The sequence below is a fragment of the Melospiza melodia genome, chromosome 6 (assembly GCF_035770615.1).
Source record: "Melospiza melodia melodia isolate bMelMel2 chromosome 6, bMelMel2.pri, whole genome shotgun sequence".
NCBI lineage: Eukaryota > Metazoa > Chordata > Aves > Passeriformes > Passerellidae > Melospiza > Melospiza melodia.
In genome coordinates, this window is record NC_086199.1 from 29,744,966 (window position 1) to 29,764,910 (window position 19,945).

General features: G+C 35.1%; 1 protein-coding gene across 4 annotated transcripts in view; it reads right to left on the reverse strand.

Annotated features, from left to right (window-relative positions):
* The window catches only part of DPH6 (diphthamine biosynthesis 6), a 184,615-nt gene that overhangs the window by 50,405 nt on the left and 114,265 nt on the right, over window positions 1-19,945 (reverse strand). For all 4 annotated transcript variants that reach the window (XM_063160467.1, XM_063160466.1, XM_063160469.1 and 1 more), the window contains exon 13: window positions 5,435-5,677. In XM_063160467.1, coding sequence (XP_063016537.1) covers window positions 5,435-5,677 — 243 coding nt within the window. The remainder of the gene's footprint in view (window positions 1-5,434; window positions 5,678-19,945) is intronic.

Below are 19,945 nucleotides of genomic sequence, written 5' to 3' on the forward strand. Positions count from 1 at the left end.
TCTACTACTCATATTTTGACTATTTTGTTCAAGAAACTAGTAAAAGGAAACCAATTAAGTTAATATTACTTATAGTATTATCTATAGGACACAGAATTTACAACAAATTTTGGAAATCTTACAATTGCATTAAATAAAGATACGAACCAATATATATAATAAGTTAGACAAAAACTGTACCTGAATGTTACTGGCTTAGAAACATCTGTTCAGAGTGGTAAAAAAATATGTATTTTCTCACAGAAATCTGCGAAAGTTTTTAATATTGGACTTTAAGTTTAAAAGTCATTTTCACTATGGGCAAAATAGGATCTAAAACCTTTGTCCAATCCTTTGCAGCAAGAAAAATCTTCAACTTCCACTATTTGAGCATAAGCTACTTCTGTTGTGCTTAGGATAAAGTGTTAGAGAATGCATGAATTTTATTTAAATTCATGACAGTCTGTATACTTCAAATAGCACAGGAATGTCTGAACAATGCACAGACTGCTGTTACAGATGCATGATGCCATTCTAAATGACTGCCCTGAAAACACACTAATTACTGCAGGAAACAACTGCATGTAGCTAGACAGATTCTTGTTCAAGATTTAACTTGTTTATAACTTGGGACCTGTACATTATTTGTAAAGCAAAGTGGAAAGGTAGAGGAAAGTACCAATGATATTTACAGGAGTGCCAAAGAAGGTACGATGCAGGGGCTCCCTGCAAGGGGCCCAGTGCCCTCGATAACTGCTCTTCGATACATAACTTTAAAAAATCCTAGTTTGGGTGTACTTACATCTTTTGAACTCTAAACAGTTTTTAAATCTGGTCCAAAAGGTTTTAATTTAGATTTTAAAATTTGGCATCAAGTTATCCGAGTGCTGAAATAAGTGTGGAACCCATTCACAATATATATCAGATAAAACACTGTGAATCTTTTTTCCATCACTTCTGCATTACACACTACTAAGACACACACTGTCAACAATCTGACTGGCATTCCTGACAGAATGAAAGTCAACTGCAGCACTCTTTGCTGGATTTGAAACAATCATGGGATCACAGCCACTCATCCTGAATTCTCACCATAAAAAAAGAGAAAGCTTCTGTCAGAAGAAGATGGGCTGGTGAACTTTTAAAGTTTGCAGAATGTTTGCTCGGAAAATTATTGGTGGGAGAGTACCAGACAGCTAATACCTAAATGGAAGTGGTGCTATAAAAGGAAAATGATTTATTTTTTTATGTCACAGGAAGTATTTCACCAAGTAGATTTTTCATTACTGAGGATGGAAAATACATTGGCAGCTGCCTATTACAATAACTAGAGGGGAACTGATCTATAATATCAGATTTTAAGAAAAAAATACAAGGACCTTAGTGCTATTAATACATCTTGCTATTACATTAAATATCTTTCTCTGCAACTTGGTCTTCTAATCTTAACAAAATATACTGTTTCCACTGTCTCAAAATCTCCCTTCACCAATGTTTTGGGTTCACTTACAAACAACCAATTTTAAACTTTCTGTTGATAACAAAATATTGAGTGCTAAATACAGTAAAGTATTTCCCTATATTTTTTTCTTTTTATAACAAAGAAATCAGAGATAGATTTTCAGAGAGTTCTGGAAAATCTGCCTCCAAGTTTTGTATATATTTCACCCAACCAAAATAACTGAAACTAATCTTTAGCATTCAGACATTTTATAAACAAATTTATTTCAAAAGCAGCAAATGGCCTAAAAATTTTTCAGCTAGGAAGTTAATGTGCTTTTATCTCACAGAAAGGATTAATTCACAGTACTTTTCCATGGAATATACAACCAAATAACAACAGTCTAAATGAGTATTTATTACACAGTTTATCAGGATTTATATATTTTATTAGTCTAGCTATACTAAGCCTTGCCACAGATTAGTGAGATGTAAAAAATAGAAAACACAGCAGTTAAGCAAGCTGGATTGCCTGAAATCTTGAGACAGCACAGCATGTCTCTTCTTTGTATTGGTGAGGATAACAAAAGGAAGTAAAAAACAAGCATTCAGAGGTAGAAAAAAATGTAATCATGATCTTGCCATCTCAGTTAGCCTAGGGGAATCTGTTGTATAGGCAGAAGTACAATGCACCAGTTGAAAGAGTCTAACAAAATACTACAGGGATGTCTCTGCACAGAAAGCCCATGGGTAGGGGAAGGAGAAGTTAGGGTGTAGACTCAGCTCCCAGCTAAATATATTGGGAATACTGTCTAAATGGTACAACTAAGGCCCTACTGAATAAAGTGCATTCACAAAGTAAATTAATAAAATTTTGCAGGCACAGTCACTGTTATATCATTATACAATAATTATTTGGAATATTTCCATCTATCAATAATGCCATCTGTCCCACCCAATACAAATGGACTACAACCCATCTGGCTTACTTTTTTCTATTGATTACTCTGCTGAATGAGTTAGCAAAACCGCTTACAAAATCATCATATTACATGACACTGTCATTAAAAGATGTGAAGTAAAGAAAAACACAAGATGAGACTTAATTGGAAAACTGTCAGTCCTTCTTCCAGAAAGTTTTAGCAATGCTATAAGCTTCTTTCTTTTTTTTTTTTTTTTTTTTGGCCACTTAAAAAAAGCACCAAGAAGACACAAAGCCCAAAAACCTCCTAAATGCTAACTACTGGATTAGACTGAAATTGTTCTAGCACACAACTGCTATTAGGTATGCTAGAGAAGGTCCCTCAATTTATCTCCTCATGAATCAGAATGTCACTAAGTATGCCTGGCACTCACAAAGAAACTGTGGAAGGAACGTAACTTAAAAATAGGGTGGAAGAAAGATGATGATGGCTGGCACTTGTATTTGTTAATTGCAATAAGTCTTCCTATGTTTTGAGTTTGATTATTCATTTGTGTAATTGTCTTTATGCTATTTTTTGCAGCCTCTGTTTCTTTTTTATTTTTTTATTTTAATCACTGCTTCCCTTAACTATATTTTAATTTCTCCAGCAATAAAAGTACAATTTTATGCACCTACGGAATTAAGTGCCAACTTCAGCTTCTTCACTCTAGATCTCAATTTTTACAATACCTTTTAAGTTTTAACAAAGGAAATCTCTCTTGCGTACATTCAAAATGTCAATTCAAAGACTTTAGCTCAGCGATTTAGGTGGTGTTCTTTTGAGTAAACCCTTGGTGGGGCTGCTTTCTTATCCTTCCCTCCTCACTATTTTTTCCTGTCTACTACTACCTTAGATCCCTGCACCAGATTTGTTTCCTCTGTCACCCCAAATGGCTTTTCCAATGACACTGCGACCCAAAGGGACAGAGAGGAACAGGGCCTGGATTCCAGCTCTAAGGACACAACCCTTGATGCCTGTGGGTAACTGGAGCTCGGGGAGGCTCAGGCGGTTCTACTGTAGGGTTGAAGCTGCAGGAATGATGCTGGGAGCACAGATACTGAGCTGCCATAAGGAGTGAGGGAAATCAGGATGACAGGAGTAGAAAGGAGTTGTGTAAGAAGGAAGGAATCATGCTTGAATAAGGAAGGGACCAGAGGCTGGGTGACTGAAACAACTTAGAAGTTTCTAGGGGGTCCAACCTGCTTACTGTTCTTGTTTGCTCCCTCTCTTACAATCCCCTCCCATCCTCACAAGAACACTTCTCTGTTAATAACATATGAAATATTTCCTCTGGAAAAAAAATGGATTATTCCAAAATATACTTTTTATAAGTTATCTAAATTTAAAAAAAATTTCAATTTATTTAAATATAATTGATCTTTCTCATTGTAACTCCAGAAGCTCCTAAAAGACAATTGTCACTAGTAATATTACAAGAAGTCTTCTAAAGTCCAGCTAAAAATCTCTGACCCTGTGGCCTTATCTCAAATGAAGCTTTGAGCAACTGAATGTCCACATGCAGCTCTTAGAAGTAAATCTTTTGGGCTATACAAACACATCCAGAAAACAATTCTCATATTTCTCTTTATATTATGTGCTGTTAGGTCCAATTTATTGGTGTCCTTAACAATTTATATAATTTTTTTGTGCTTTACTTACTACTGCCATCAAACATGTAGAAGGATTCAAGAGAAGTTGCCGAACAGTATTATTTATGTAGAAGATATTTACCAGGTATCACCACACGACAGAACGCTAAATTTCTCATGCTCTAAAGAAAAAACACCTTTGGCAGTTCTGATGCATATGATTTAGTCACCATTTCAAATACAATTATCTTAATATGCCATCACTTTGCTACTAAATATTAGAACATTCAACGAACAGAAACACAGTCTAAATCCCATCTTTAAATGGGATTTATTATATATCCCATCATATGTTTTATGATGTATAGCTTACCAAAAATGAGTTCTGAGCTGAACTGTTTTATTTGCACAAACTCCTTTTTTCATGGATGAGAGAAGAACAGTTTCAACTGACAAACCATTTGTTCTTATTAAGTAATATGTAGGTTCCTACTGGTTGAGGTCTTTGGCCACTGCTTAAAATAAAGAATAATAAAATACTTTTGGTTTGGCTGATTCAGTTCTCTTGGCGAAAACTGACCATTATGTCATGTCATGGTATTTAACAGAACTGCCTGTAGCAGCACTGGAATACCAAAACCTGGACAAAACCACACAGGTAAGGAATCTGCCTTCAGAGTAAGGCTACCAAATTCTGTCTTCCACAGAGAAAGGCAGTATCTTACACTATCTGGAAGGCTGCTCTAAAATAAAAACTGCATTATTTGTTTTCACTATTACTATAGAATAACTGAGACAGAAGTACAACTGAAGTACAGTTTATCATTTTCAATATAAAATCTCTGTTGTCATTAACAATTTGTCATTAACAGGACAACTGTATTTTCAGGACAGGGTAATTTCCCCCCACCCTTCCCTTGTAACAAAACTATTTGGTAAGTATTTTTCTCTGCTTTGCTTTGTACATAAACCCCTACTAATCAAAAAATATGCACGTCCAGATGTGGTCTTAGAAGTCCAGCTGAATATAAACCAATAATGAGCAGTAAATTGCTAAACTCAGTTATCATAACAATACTGTTTGCAAGCAAGTGGGCAAAAAATTCTCAACAGAACAACTGACAAAAAGTTGAACTAAAATGCCCATTTCTCATTATGCAATGAAGTAATTCAGATGAGGTATTGTTCACAATTTTGTTAGAGAAATTGACTGTTCTTTAAGAGTTCTTTAATAACACAATACTTTGAGGAATTAAGACAAAGTTAGTGGTGAATATAACTTTCTATCAAGCAATTTTCTTTCTCAATTGTGCACAACCACTTATGAGCCAGAACATAACAGCTCAATCAAACCTTTACTGGAACCCCTCTGAAATGTACTGCGAAATTCTGATATTACTACAAGACTTAGAAAGGAAAAAAAAGACAGCCCAGAAAGAAGAAAATGGACAGGGCAGCTACCTTTCTGCATTCTCCTAATTTCCTCTGCCACAGGGAGCGAGCGATAGGAACGCTCTTGCTGTCGGTTACGTAGCAGCAGGCTGAGATGACGTGGTGGAGCGCAGCCCCCTGGCTCACGGCTCCCAGGACGCGCCCCACGTGCCGCAGCGACAGGCTGGCCTCGGCGCGGATGCCACCCCTCACCAGCTGCATCGTGCAGGCCACCAGAGCAATCTGTCCAGCACAGTAGAGAACATCACCAACCTAGGAGAGAATCAGATCCAGTACATAAGACTCTGGGAGTTTACACAAGACAAGTGAAGCACATTTCTCTCTTCCAGCTGGTATCTTTCAATAGTACTGTTCTTTGCCATAACTTGTTACAAATAGAGCAAACTAGGCGAAAGATAATGCATGGATTAGCTGGTATCAGTTCAGAACAATAATCTGCTGTGGACTGTTACAGCTGCTGGATCACACTGATGCCATGGTTAAAAATGTTCTTGTTTTCTTTTCTTTTGAGTGATGATACACATTATCTTCGATACTATTTTTTAATCTTCTATGTCTTAAGTTTTGTTTTATACAAAACCATATAAAAATTTATCAGTAGAGACCTGTAACATCTTTAGTAAATTAATTTAAAAACACTGCAAAAATATATTAGCAGAACACCTAAATGACTGTGTATGAACAAAAAGTGATGTTATTCTACCAGAAGGTAAAAGCAAATTTCAGACTGAAAATAAAATGCTGAAGAATGCCACTTGAACAGAGATGCTACTTGAACAAAGAGATGGGTCACCTTTTGAAAATGGACTTTAATGGGTGGCCAGACTTACTACTGCAATGCAGTTACTTTGGGCTTATTTTCCAAAATCTTCCCAGCAACACTCTGAAGACCTACTTTTTTTAACAGCAGCCAGGAAAGGAAACATTTATTCTTATTATTCAGACATCTCAAAGATTTTTTTTATAAAATCTTAATGTAAATATCAAAACTTTTCATCGTCTTATGCTGCACTTCTCTAGAACGTCTGTGCATATCCTAATCAGTGAAACAGTAAATTTTATTCACTATCAAAAGAAAACTAAGTATAGAAGTGGGAAGTAAGGTGGGTGTAAGCAGCTTTGAAGTCAGCACAGGAAGAATTTTGCTAGGAGTAATGACAGAGAAAGGAATCTTTCGGAAGAATTTTGCAGAACTTACTGTATAAACTGTAAAAATTCCTCAGAATTAAGAATAATTAAAAAAGAAATCTGTGTCCTAGAAGACATGGCAATCAAACCATGTGACAGACCCATATGCAACTCCAAATCTGTCCTCATAACTGTCTGTGTCTCACAAAAGACTCACACATGTAACTATTGGAAGAGTATCTTATACAATTTGGCATACAAGTTCTATGATTAGCAGCTGAAGAGGGGGAGGAGGCAGAGAGGAAACAATATATCAACTGACACACATCAACTATTTAAATGGTTTAAAATACCTGCAATATTGTTTGATAATGCTATATATAATCCTGAATTTGGAAAAAGTATATGAAACCAATATTTTGGTTTACAGGAACAAATGGTCTTTCTTTTCTTTCTTTTTTTTTTTACAGTGCTATTTTAAAATATGTGCCACTGAACAAGGGAGTCCAGCCAGCTACCAAGTGGCATACTGACAAGATGAGAAACAAATTCAGAAAGATATGATTCAGAGGGGCACAGGTTTGTTTTTAAAGCAAATCATTCATTTTCACCTCTGCAAAGTGAAATCCATGCATTAGTCAAAAACTCCAATGCAGGTAGTTTATATTCCTACAGGAAAAAAAAATCACACTGATGGTATTTCTTCCTTTTTATCCCCTGTTGAGCTGCTGGTTTTCCATGCATCACCCATGTTAATTATTAGGTAGACAGAAGAGCTGTTCAACCAGTTCACTTCCCCTATTCTTGAACAGATTGTTTGAGACATAATATGAATACTAATTAACGATAAAATATCTGTCAGTGTTTTGAAATACAGACCAAGATAGCACTTTCTTAAAGTATCCTGGACAGTTCTGATACAATTAGCCCCACTGGTCATAAGCAAGGTCATAAAAAAATCTCGGAAGGATTTGAGCAAAATTGGCACCACTTTTGGCTAAGATTCAGTGGGAATTTTGCAGTTTTTTAAAAACCAATTGAAAAAATCCCTCTGTTCCTAACATACTTGTTTGTATCTTACGATGCAATTAATAGAAAAACAATGTTTCCAACAAGCCACCATGTTATGGAAGGGTGGATGCAAGGGGAAAAGAGGGGAAAAGGATAAAAAAATGGCCACAGATTTGCAGCAACTGTATTGCAGGGGGACATAATTTAGAATAAGGGAAGGAGGAGGGGTATCTCTCTTCTCTTTCCCAGTGACTCAGTCATGAAAAGCAAGCATAAATAATCAGCAAGGACAAAGCAGCAAACCAGTACAAACACTGTTTTAGCAGATTTCAAGACGTTGTCTCTGGAATGTTTGAAGCATTACACCGAAAATTGTTAGCAGAGTAAAAGGCATTTAAAACAGGGAAGTCATCATACTATCTTGTTCACAGTACTGAAATCTTACAAGAGGAGCTGTCACAATGTATGGTGTCAGTACTTGTGTTGTGAAAGTGTTCTGCAAAACCCTGCTAGAACCTTGCAACAGTTTATCTTTTTGGAGCACTTACGAGGATAACAGAAGATCTTTCAGGGTGTAGATTCACAGTGTATCCAGCCTGGCCGACTTTCATTATACAGGAAACAGCATAGAAACAAAACTACAATATAAAGGATCTCTATTGATCCTTAGAGGATCCATATATACACAGTGGATGTCTCACTAGTATTTTGATTTTCACTGTAGACCATACACATATTTCCAGTGCTAAAATTTAAATAAAGGCTTGAACCAAAGACAACCCTGAAAACTCAAGCTTCATACTGCTGAGATGCTCACTTTTACAAGTTTATTTCCAATATTGTTTCACAGCATCAAGCAGGTTATAAATGGAGCCTCATGTGATTCCACATTTCTTCCCTTTTTATTTTCATTTGTATCATTGCAAGTTAAATGAAAGGTGAGTCCTTACAAGTTAACATAACAGTCTAGCAGCTCTTTTGCTCAGTCAGCACAACTGTAAATAATCAGGGGAGTTCAGTGGACAATCAGAACCTCAGAGGATGCAATGCATGCTCTCACAGATAGAAAGCAAAGAGATTATTTGAGAATTACTCCTTTTCACAGTGAGGCTGTCTTGCAGGGATAAGTATAATTTATGCTGAGGACATGGCTTATACCAATAGAAAGCTGTACAGTAGGTTTTTTATCTAAGGTGCTTCCACTTACTAGGAAACAGAAGGAAAGCTTCTATGGTATCATGGAAAGGAACAGTCAGAAGAACTCACTCAGTGCCACTACTTGGAACTGCTCTATACCATGAAATAGTTTTTACCAGTATTCTAAGTTACCAAAAGTACACAACATATCCCCCACATATATATGTATCAGGAAAAGAAACCAGAAAACCAGAGAAAACCAGACTCAACTGTATGAGGTCTACCTTAAGCTGCTAATTAGAAAGGGAAAGCTGCAACTATTATTGCCTAGAAAGAAACAAAAGAAGGAAGTGATAGGATACCTATAGATACGCACTGAGTTTTTATTAAAGGCCAAGAGCAACTATGGAAATTTGATGAAACTGTTCCTGCTGATATTATTAAAACTTGTGATTAACTGACAATATAAAACTTGCTGGAAACTTCTAACAGAGGGATCTCAAATATTCACCCACAGACACTTAGGCAAATGCTAATAGTCGCACCACAAATGCATGTTTCTTGGAAGGCAGGAGTCAATATGCAATCAGGCAAATCTTTGTTATGAATGCAGTTTGGTGTGTGAGTGACTGCTGCCCTTTAACAGGTCAGGCCGCACAAAAGGTTCAGTGACCCCCTGACCCAACAGCGACACGACCCACTATTAGGCTGAGTCAATGTAAATAAGCAGAACTGACAACACACTAATAGGCTGCCTCTGGTCAGCCACGGCTACCTCTGACCTTAATGAAGACCTAAATCAATTAATACTCCAGGCAATAAAGACCTCTGGCTGATTAAGTTAGATAGAAATAATCTTTTCTAACGGGATTAAAGCTGCAAGGTGGTGAACTTTTTATTCAATATATGATAATCCTTTCTTCCTAGGGCCCCTCTTGTTTTAGATAATGATGGCAAAATTGCTTTTTGTAATGTGACATCTTTTATTCAACTGACTAGTATGAATAAACTTTTTAAAGGCAGCATTTAGACAACAGCAATTGAAAAGCTTGAAGTTCATACTATGAAAACAAATTGTATCTAACTAACATGATTCTAATATACCCAACCTTCAATATAATTCATGTTTTTCTTGAACTGTAAAAATTCATAGTCTGAAAATTCCAGGAATGAGTTCACAACACATAGTTGAGTTTGATGCAGGCTTTCTTCTGAGAAAAAAAATGTGCATTAGTAGCTTTATCAGTAGCTAAAGTAGGAAGGATATATTCCTAACTACTACTACTACTACTACTACTACTACTACTACTACTACTACTACTACTATTTATTATTACCTTTGACTAAAAATTTTTAAATTGCTAAGACTCTACATACAGCTTAGTCAAATTAGTTTGCACGTCATACCCAAAACTTCAGAACTTCCCTTTGGATAATTTTTTTTTCCTACTTAGGTCAAAAAAACCCATTAACAATTAATCAGTAGCATATTATGGCTATTTTATTGAACTAGGTGTAACATTCCCACAGTTTTAAAGGTTTTATAATTAATTTATCAGATGCTGTGGGTCCATTTTGTTAGTTTTCATTTTGGGATGGATGTTTCAATATGTATCTGATCACCTGATCTACAAATCTACAGAGCCCTAATCATTTTGTATTGCTCTTCACTATTAAAATGTATTTTATCAATGTGTGTTTTAAACTTTTCTCTTTGAATTTATATATTTGGGTATTGAAAATTCATAGAACATTTTTTTTAACAAGAAGTGACTGCAATTTCATGAATGCTAACCTAGGGTGTATTTTTTTTTCAATGAAGTTTAGGAAAATTAAAATACATTATCCCACAAAGCCATATTTGACATTGAACACAGTGTCATAACGTTATCAACACACCTAAAACTTTTGTGTATATCCTAATTTAAATTATACCAAGGAGAAGCATCATGTCACACAGTATACAAACACCAAGCAGCACAAAATCTGGCAGTCCTTTAAACTCAACAGTGCATCTGAAGAAGCCACAATACTGCTATGAATACTAAACCAACATAATGAATATTGCCTATACTCTATACTTCCCAATTGTAAACACCTCTGCAATCCTCTAAAAGTCAAATACCTCAAAATGAACCTTTTGACAGTGCTGGATTTACAGCAGGCAATCTCATCTAATACATTTCTGAAGGTCTGTAGTACCTTGAAGATTAAAAAAATGCTAAAGGTAGAGACTTAAGAGGGATGATCATGACAAAAACTTAAGGTAAGATCAAAGTATTAGCTTGAAACTAATCTTTCAAAAACTGTTCTATCAAAGAAAATTGTAGTAGGTGCATACATATTTTTGGCAGTGTGTTGGTTATTTTTAAATGTTGATCAATGTCAAATCAATTTTATTTTGCTCTACAACTGACAGAAATAAAACCCCCACACTTTTGATTTACAGAAGACAAAGATTCAAAAACTGAAATTTTCAACAGAAAACCCACCTCACAAACTGTCATTCATATTCCAAGGTATTATTAGACATAACTCAAAAATAAATGCAGTTCTTAAGTCAGAACCTGTTGTTATAAACATTTAGAAAGATTCCAATAAAGTGGGTGAGAAAGGCTTCCCATCTAATACATCCATGTGGGTATGACAGACAGCCAGTCTGAAATCATCTCCACAATTCTTGTTTTAGTTGACTTAGAATCTCCAATAGAGAGAGAGATAAGAAATGAACAAAATGGAGGTAAAAATATTCTTTCCTTAGTTCGCATGTTTTGGCCCGTGTGCTGTGCTAGTGCCCAGGGTACATATTGTTCCTTCCTGGAAAATTACAGTAGACAGCTTAAAGACTTAATTGCCATAGAGGATAAACTGTTCTCCACATTCTGCAGGGTGCTTTTTCCTAAATATAAAAAGAGCAGTCTCCCTATTTTAAAATGAGCAAGCTAACAAGAGTATTAATCTTTGATGCATTTCTTCCTTGGGACAGTGGAATTCTAGTCTTCATGACTATTAATCTGCCACCTTTTACAAAGCCTACCATTCCTCTCAAGCTTTTGAAAAAAATCACAAGTTCTCACACAAGCACATTAGCAAATCTGCCAACTGTGAAAAATTGCAGAACACTTAGCTTTATGAACATACCTTATCTAAAAGATGGAGTAAAACCTCCAAACTGATTAACACTTCCTCATTTATTATTCATGTCACTTCAAATAAAGATGCCAAACACAACAAATTTTTAAAAAATGTACTCAGATGAGTCTATTCCTAAAAATTGGAGTTGGGATTGCGAATGAGCCACTTAAATTGGTATTTACTAGAGAAACTAAAAGCCTTGTCAGGGTCCAGACAAACAAGGTAAGAAAGACTAGTATCCAACAGTGTAAAGTGAGAGAAATGACTCAATGTGGACATGAACTCTCGAGCAATGGATACCACATTTTTAGAAATTGCATATTATGTCTGCTGCAGGTGATTGTGTTTTTTAGTGAATTCTATATGCAGAGATAAGGGAGGACAATGTTTATAATTCATATGGATTCTTAAAATATCTGGTAAGGCATATCTGAAAATAATTTTTTAACTCTCCCAAATATAAATGCTGTTAACTAGCTGATAGTCTGTGAGGAGAGAGTAATGAAAATGCCAATGTAACTGAAGTGGGGTGCCGTAGGGATTGGTATTAGGCTTGATTTTGTTTAACATCTTCATTAAGTCAGTGGAAGAAGGGATTAACAGCATGATAATGAAACCCACAGAGGATACTAAATTGGAATGTGCACCAGTAGAAATAATAAAAATGGACACAGGTTTGTAATAAATGCAACAAATAAGAAAATGAGACAGCTTAGGAAAAATGAAAACTCATGCCAGAACATATGGCAAAAATATTTTGAAATACAGATATTCAGAACAAGGGAGAAAACTTGACTGAGGAATTGCTGAACAGTTTATATTGAAAAATAACTGCTCTTTACTAAAAGCACATTCAGTATAGGACAAAAGAAGTTGCAGTCTCTGTTCCCATGACACTGGTCTAATCAAAGAGTAAAATTTGTTACAATTACCCAAATTGGTATCATAACCTTTACAAAAAGTAAGATATGATTTCCATAGTACAAAGGGAAGTCTGTAAAAGTTCAGATGATATCAAAGCTTCAGATGATTCTTCAGAGCTAAGTCTTTTTTCAAAGAGTTTTTAGATTTCTTCATTAACACTGTTTTTCAGTTTATAGCTCAGCATAGCAGCATTCAAATTATGATAAGCATCTTAATCTGCCAGGGTAAATATGTAAAATTAACTCCCCTCTGTTTTCACCCTCCTCTGCTAAGCAGAAAATGTCTACAACTTACATGAGGTTACCTAAGCATTTATTTGGGGTTCCCACACAGCTCATTTTTAGTTTTACTATTTAATCCTAAATGTATTTTCCTAACAAAAGGTTTATAAAATATCACCAGAGAAAGATATAGCTGGCATATACATAAGACAATCCTCCCTCCTTCATTTCTACTTTTTTTCCTCTTCTCTACAGTTTCTCTACAGTTCTAGGGAACTGGATAGCACATAAGGGAGAGAGGTTATAGGGTAACTCTATCCATACACATAATATCTAAAGGAGGATAGACAAAAAATGAAGTGATGTGATTTCCTTAGCTTCCTATAGGTGTTTATATTACAGACTTTGTCTCTTCTACTTTGATTCTTAAACATACAATCTACTTAGAAAGGGATCTCATGATTTCCTTCCCACATTAACTGAAGCTTCTACTGACAATTTCCACTTACAGTAAATGAAATCACCAGTTCAACTATCACTGCAGTGATAAAATAAAACAAGGAAGCCCAGTAGAAATGTCTAGATTTAAGTTTCTATTAACAATAAGGGTGGCACTGCTAAAGGCTGCAGTACTGTTGTGGAATTTAGCATCCAAGGAGAATCAAGACTGCAGTCATAAAATCCTATAAAGAGTGAGTTGTTTTTTTCCCTTTCCTACCTGTCTACAGTCCTTATTCATGCCAACTGTCAAACAGCTTAATGTGATTATAAACAGAAGAGGGACAGATAGGCAGAGAAAATACTCTGTACTGAAAAGTGAAAGCTGTTCATCACACGACAGTAATTCACAGTGTATGAAACACATTAACACCGTGACATTCTATTCTTACAGAAAAGATTTTGTTCCCAGCCTTCACTTGGCTTAATATTCTCACTTGAAATATGCTGTGCATGATTGTCACTGGCTACTTTAAGAGGGTTTGTGATAACTGGGAGATGAGAAAGAAGCACTTGCATAAAACCAAGAACCAGATAACTTAAAACAAGTTAACTGTAACTACAGTAAGCTAAAAGTAATAGTTCTTATTCTAGCCATAGAGTGTGGTTTTGTTTTTTTTTTTTTTTGCCTTTGCCCGTTCTTCATGTATACCTACTCTCACATGGATTTTACTTGCATCTATGCGTACCTAAGCAAAAACCAACACACTAAAACAGCTTAATGTATGACAAAGATTATTTAGTGCAGAAGTCTAATTTATAATACATACAACCATCATTTCCCAGTGGAAATGAAAGGAGACTTGTACCTGTACAATATATACAACAGAACCTACACGACATACAGTACTTACCACAATCCTCTGCTTATTTATTCATATTTCAGTGATAATACTTCCTTAAACAGCAAATATCTTTCTCTAGGGATACATCTTTCAATGCAAATTTGCAAGTCAAGTTCTGATTATACTTACAGAAACTGCAAGTTTCAACAAAGATCTACATATATACTTAATATTCTTTTACTTGTTGTATGCTTAAATTCTGACCTTTTATCAGAATTGCAGTGAGGACAACATCCTTATTTAAAGTAACATTAAATTTCTAACCATGCAATGAGGCAGTTTACTATGGAGCTTTCAGTGGGCAGACACTCACTTAGATTGGCAGCAGTTCAAGGAAAGAACCTACTGATTGATAAAGTGGTAACTTGCATTTAAAAATTAAATTTCTGTAAAAAAATTTATTTTAATTCTGATTCATAACTAGACTCTAACTGTATTGTAATTATATTCTGTAGAGGAATACATATTCATCTGGGTATGGAGTCACTATTTTGCATTATATATTTTCTTTTTTTTGGGGGGGTGGTAGATTTTGGTTTTTGCGTACATTCAACTTGTTCCTTTTGGTACTCATTTTCATGGAATTTTCTAAGTGCTTTAAAAGGATAAAAGTTGAGAATGGAAATTGCACTATACTGACAACATAGTGAGTACAAAGTTACTAATAAAATACGTATCTCATATTGTCCCATTCAAGCTGCAGCCAGGTTTGTATCCATCTCCTATCACTAAGCAACGTCATGAACCAGTGCCTGCAAATTTACTGTGTGCTTAGCTATTTTGTTTGCATTATTATAAAAGTAATTATAATTGCAGAGTCAAGCCCTCAGATATAGAAAAATGGGTAGAAAGCCAAGTGTTGAAACAAAAAGAGGCTAAATAAGAGGAAAGGAGGGGCAGACTGCAGCAAAGAATAATCCAGCAATTAGGTTAATCAGCTGCAATATCGCTGAGACCCAGGCTCAAATCCCTTCTTTAGTATTTTCCTTTTGCCTGGTAATGACAGAGGTATTGTGACAATGGGCACTCCAGGAAGCACATCTCTTAATATCTTCTACGGAACTGTTCTGTTTGTTTAAATAAATTCATGATCTTGGATAGTATAGGATGGCATGATCCTGCTCTGTGATGAAAAGTATTGGTTATGATGGGCAAAATCTTTATAATGAACATTAAATCAAAACTGATTTCTATCTTGATAGTCTAACATTATCCAAAAAGGAAATAACAAGCATTACAAACTGCTATGAGCTGGTCATTGATACCTTACAGTTTTTTAAATTATAAACATTTAACACTGTGAAAGTCACTCAAGATAAGCCTTACACTACAGAATAATCAGGCAGATAATTCTATATGAACAGAGATTTTGTGAAATATTTAGGCTACTTCAAAAGACGCAAGATGACAAAATAAAAACCATGCTGGGGAGGGAGTTTTTACCATATTTTTTGAAATTTACAAAAAAGGCTTACACATGCCTAATGTGAACATGAAATGGGATCAAGAAGTTGTCTTGGATGTATAATGGTTAAAACTGAAGCACAGAAATAATAAATTAGAAACAATATCAATGACATTATTATTAGAAAAGCTTTGAATTTTAATTTGAATTTTGCAAATAACCTATAGAGTATCTCTTCAAAAACAAAGGCTGTAAGGCTGTATCAAAGTCTACAAACAGAAAACAGTTTAAGTATCTAATATTGCATTTTGAGCTAAGGGAAATTATAGGTACGTTACTGAAAACATAACCTTGTATGACAATAAAATGTCTAATATTTTGCTTGTTCAACCCAACAGAATGAGCTTCTAATTATCAGCTAAACAACGCACAGTATTCGAAAAGCATGCAAAAATGCCAAAATTTTCAGTGATGGAAACTATCTCATATAAACTTTACATTCTATTTATATGACATAAAGACTGAAGTCGCCTGACTTCACCATTCACCTAGCTTTTTTAAGTTGCATTTTAGGATTTTGCAAAAAGACTGGGTTTTGTTATTAAAAAAAGTTTGGCCTAAGTTCAATCAGCACAAATGATTTATTACCAAGTCCAGTGAGGCATAGTTAACACACAGCATCTTTCAGTGAGTGATTCCAGGGTTCACATTTGGCAATGTAACTGATCACAGCATTTGACTCCAAACCTCAGAGCCTCTGACATTCAGATCTCAATGAGTTAACTCATATAGCTCTCCAACAAAAAACAATTACATGTTTTTGCAGAAAAACTATCACATGCTGATAGTGAATAATTAAATGTTCAAACCAAAGAGAAATGAACTGTTTCTGTGATGTATGTTTTAAACTTCTAATAGCTAGTCTGATTCTTCAGAAAGATAGCTGTGTTACAATCAGGAAGGGCACTAATGGGAATGGAGAAGGGTATAAAAGAATAATGCTTCTATATGAGGAAAGGTGGAGAAAAAGGGTTATTCCACCTGCTATTTTTATGTCTTGATTTTAATGCTAACTAAATGTCATAGATGTTTATGTAAAGGAATGTTTTTCACTGTATACCCTGGCCTTGTTAGGTGATGTAATGCTTTGATTTTATGCAAACTTCAGTAAAAGCAGAAATTGCACCTTGCAGGATGAGGCTCTGAATGCAGAACAAGATAATAGTGAAATTCAAATGAAATATGCCATTTAAAACATCCTTAGAAGACAATAAATCAGTTCAACACCTTCTCAACACAGGAAACTGAGAGTTAACCAGTGTACTCAATTTTAATTTTTTTTAAAGGAGGAATAAATCTGCTATAGGGAGCTGCTTTCATAGACCTTTGAAGGTCTTCAAAACTCTTGCTAATATGTTATTCTCTCAAAAATATTCCCATAATTCTGCTGTCTCCCATAATTCCTTGCCTCAAGATTCATCTGTCAACTTTGATGCATCTTTTAAAGTACCCCTCCAAGCCTAAAAACCATGACTACAGACCACAGAAGAGAACTCTTTGCTTTGAAACTATCTGATCAATCAGAAGATCATTTACCTGCAAGCATTATTTGGTGAAGCTAAAGCGGCACATCAACCAGCAGCATCTGAAGGCTGAGGCAGCAAAACGTCAACAACAAATTGTCATTGGCATTCCATTTATGAACCTTCAAACAGCATCAGATCTTTTCCATGGGAAACCAGATCAGGTCAGACTGGAGCTGAATATTTCTTAACAAGCTAACCATCAAAAGAACTTACGTTTTGAATAAAAAGGCTATCATTTGTTGATTTGAATATCAAAGGGATCCACTGCAAACTCCCAGTCTAGAAAAACCTCCCTAAGCTACACCAGACAGGTGTTTAATAATCTATTATTAAGGCACTATTTTAGGTTACTCAGAATCATAAAAAATAGCTGTAACTGTGAAGCTGCAAATGGGACTGCACAAAGAAATGAATGCTATTAACATACTATTAACAATTCAAAAGAATGAGTTGACATACCAATCAAACTTGTTAATTGACTGTCAATGGCCTGTCCCTGAATATACAACATGACTGCATTATATATTTCAAATGCTGACAGGAAGACAGTTTCATTTGCATTAACTTCATAAACTGATCAACAACCAAACTGCCACATACATTTATAATGGGAAGCTGAATAATTTCAATATTCATGCAGCTCTGTAATTGTAAATTAGGTGCTGGCAAACAATACAATACTGTACATACTCTAAAATATCCTAAATTTCTCTGACCTACTTTCTTTTTTATTTTAAAAGAACAGTGGAAAAAGTTGTCTCTTACGGGGATGATTATTACTTTAATTTATGGTTGATGCCTTAGGCAAAATTTGTTTGCAACCTAGTTTGCAACCATTGTTTTTAACTGGTCCACAATATATGAGGCACACAAGGTGATGTAAAATTTTTCTTGCTTTGGTTCTGTGAAGTGTAAATATCATTAAAATACAGAGTAAATCTGTAAAAAACCAAAGTGAATGAAAATATGTACTATTTCCTTGCTACGACACAAAGCAGATGACAGCAGTGAAACCACTGAAACTTTCTAATTAGACATTGAAACATGTAATTTAAAGTGGAAAGTACTGTTCTTGCACATCCTTCCCTGTGTCCTAGAATTTACCGCCCTCAGAGGTCCTGTCTATATAAAGTATGTTTCCTAAAAATATCTCATAATTACACCCATTCAGTTTCATTGGGATTGACAGTGATAGTAGCTGAAATGGCTGTGATAGTGCTGCCATTTTAGCCAAATGGTTAGTCAGACATACTCTGAGCAAAGGTGTCACAAATCATAGGGATTGAGAGCAAAAGTGCTTGTGGAGCTACCGTATTTCTGCACATATTTATCCAGCAGAAATGACCAAGGCTGATAATAGGAGGAAAATGACACAAAGAATTCCCAATAAAAGGCAGAGGCAAATGAAATCCTTTCATTTTTCTGGTTAATATCCAATCCTGCAACACTTAATAGCTTGCACTTCTGCTTATTGAAAAACACAGTTCTATCTAAACTAACAGAGAAGCCTTCAAATGCTGTCATTAATGACTGCATGCATGAATATCAATCTGTATGCCTTAACCATATAATGAAGATATGAAAGAAGAAATTTGTTTTTATTTGTTCTTGAAATGCTATTGGCATATTTGTCACTGTTTATATAGAAATAGTAATATCTCAGTCACTTTGAGAATCAGAGAAATAAAGCTAAACAGAAATGTCATAAATGAGGATTAAGTCTTGTGGCTCTGAAAGTGTTCCACTGAAAGCTAAGTAGTAATTGATCAAAAATTCCATAACTGTCAGGTCAGTCACGTTCCCTCTATATCTGTATGACCTGGAGGTAGTATAAGTTTTAAACATATCAACTGTAAATGCACGTTGTCTTCTTTCCCCCTCTTTTATTACTACTACTTTCACCCTGTCAATCCAACAGTCACTTCCCTGGCTTTAAAGTTATTGCAAGAAAGAGCCAAGCACTACACACCAGCATAACCATACAGATATGATATAAACGTCCAATAAATCTGCAGTCATGGCAATCTTCTCCTGCATTTCCTTTCAAATAAACAATATCAGAGGACAATTTCTCTGCTACCTAGGTGAGCTGCTATATTTTAGATTTTATTATTTGTAAGACTGAAAAGCAAAAAATATTCACATTTATTGTTCTAGCAACTGCAATTGAAGAGTAGAAAGACTAACAAATGGAAATATAAAATCTTTAGGAAAACTGAATATAGGAGCCACTGGGGTGATGGCAGTCCCAAATCATCCTAACTGGTAATCATGAAAGATTACTTATACTACAAACTAGATATTAGCTTTGATATTTTCCCTGAAGTATAAGCTGAGTAACTGTCATACTGAATAACATCATATGATGGGTACTGCTAAGTTCTTACACTGACAAAACAAGGATCATTAAAGCTTCAACATTCTTTCAGATAATCAATGTAATATAAGCAGTATGTGATTAAAAGCATTTAAGACATGAAAAGTGTCAAGGTAAAGAACAGCTTATTACTCAAAGGATGTAGCATCTATAAATCCAGCCACATTTGAAGGAGCTGGTCATTTATTACTGCTGCTAATGGTAATACACAACTACAGTGAATTCAGTAATTCATGCTCCAAGATTTATAAAC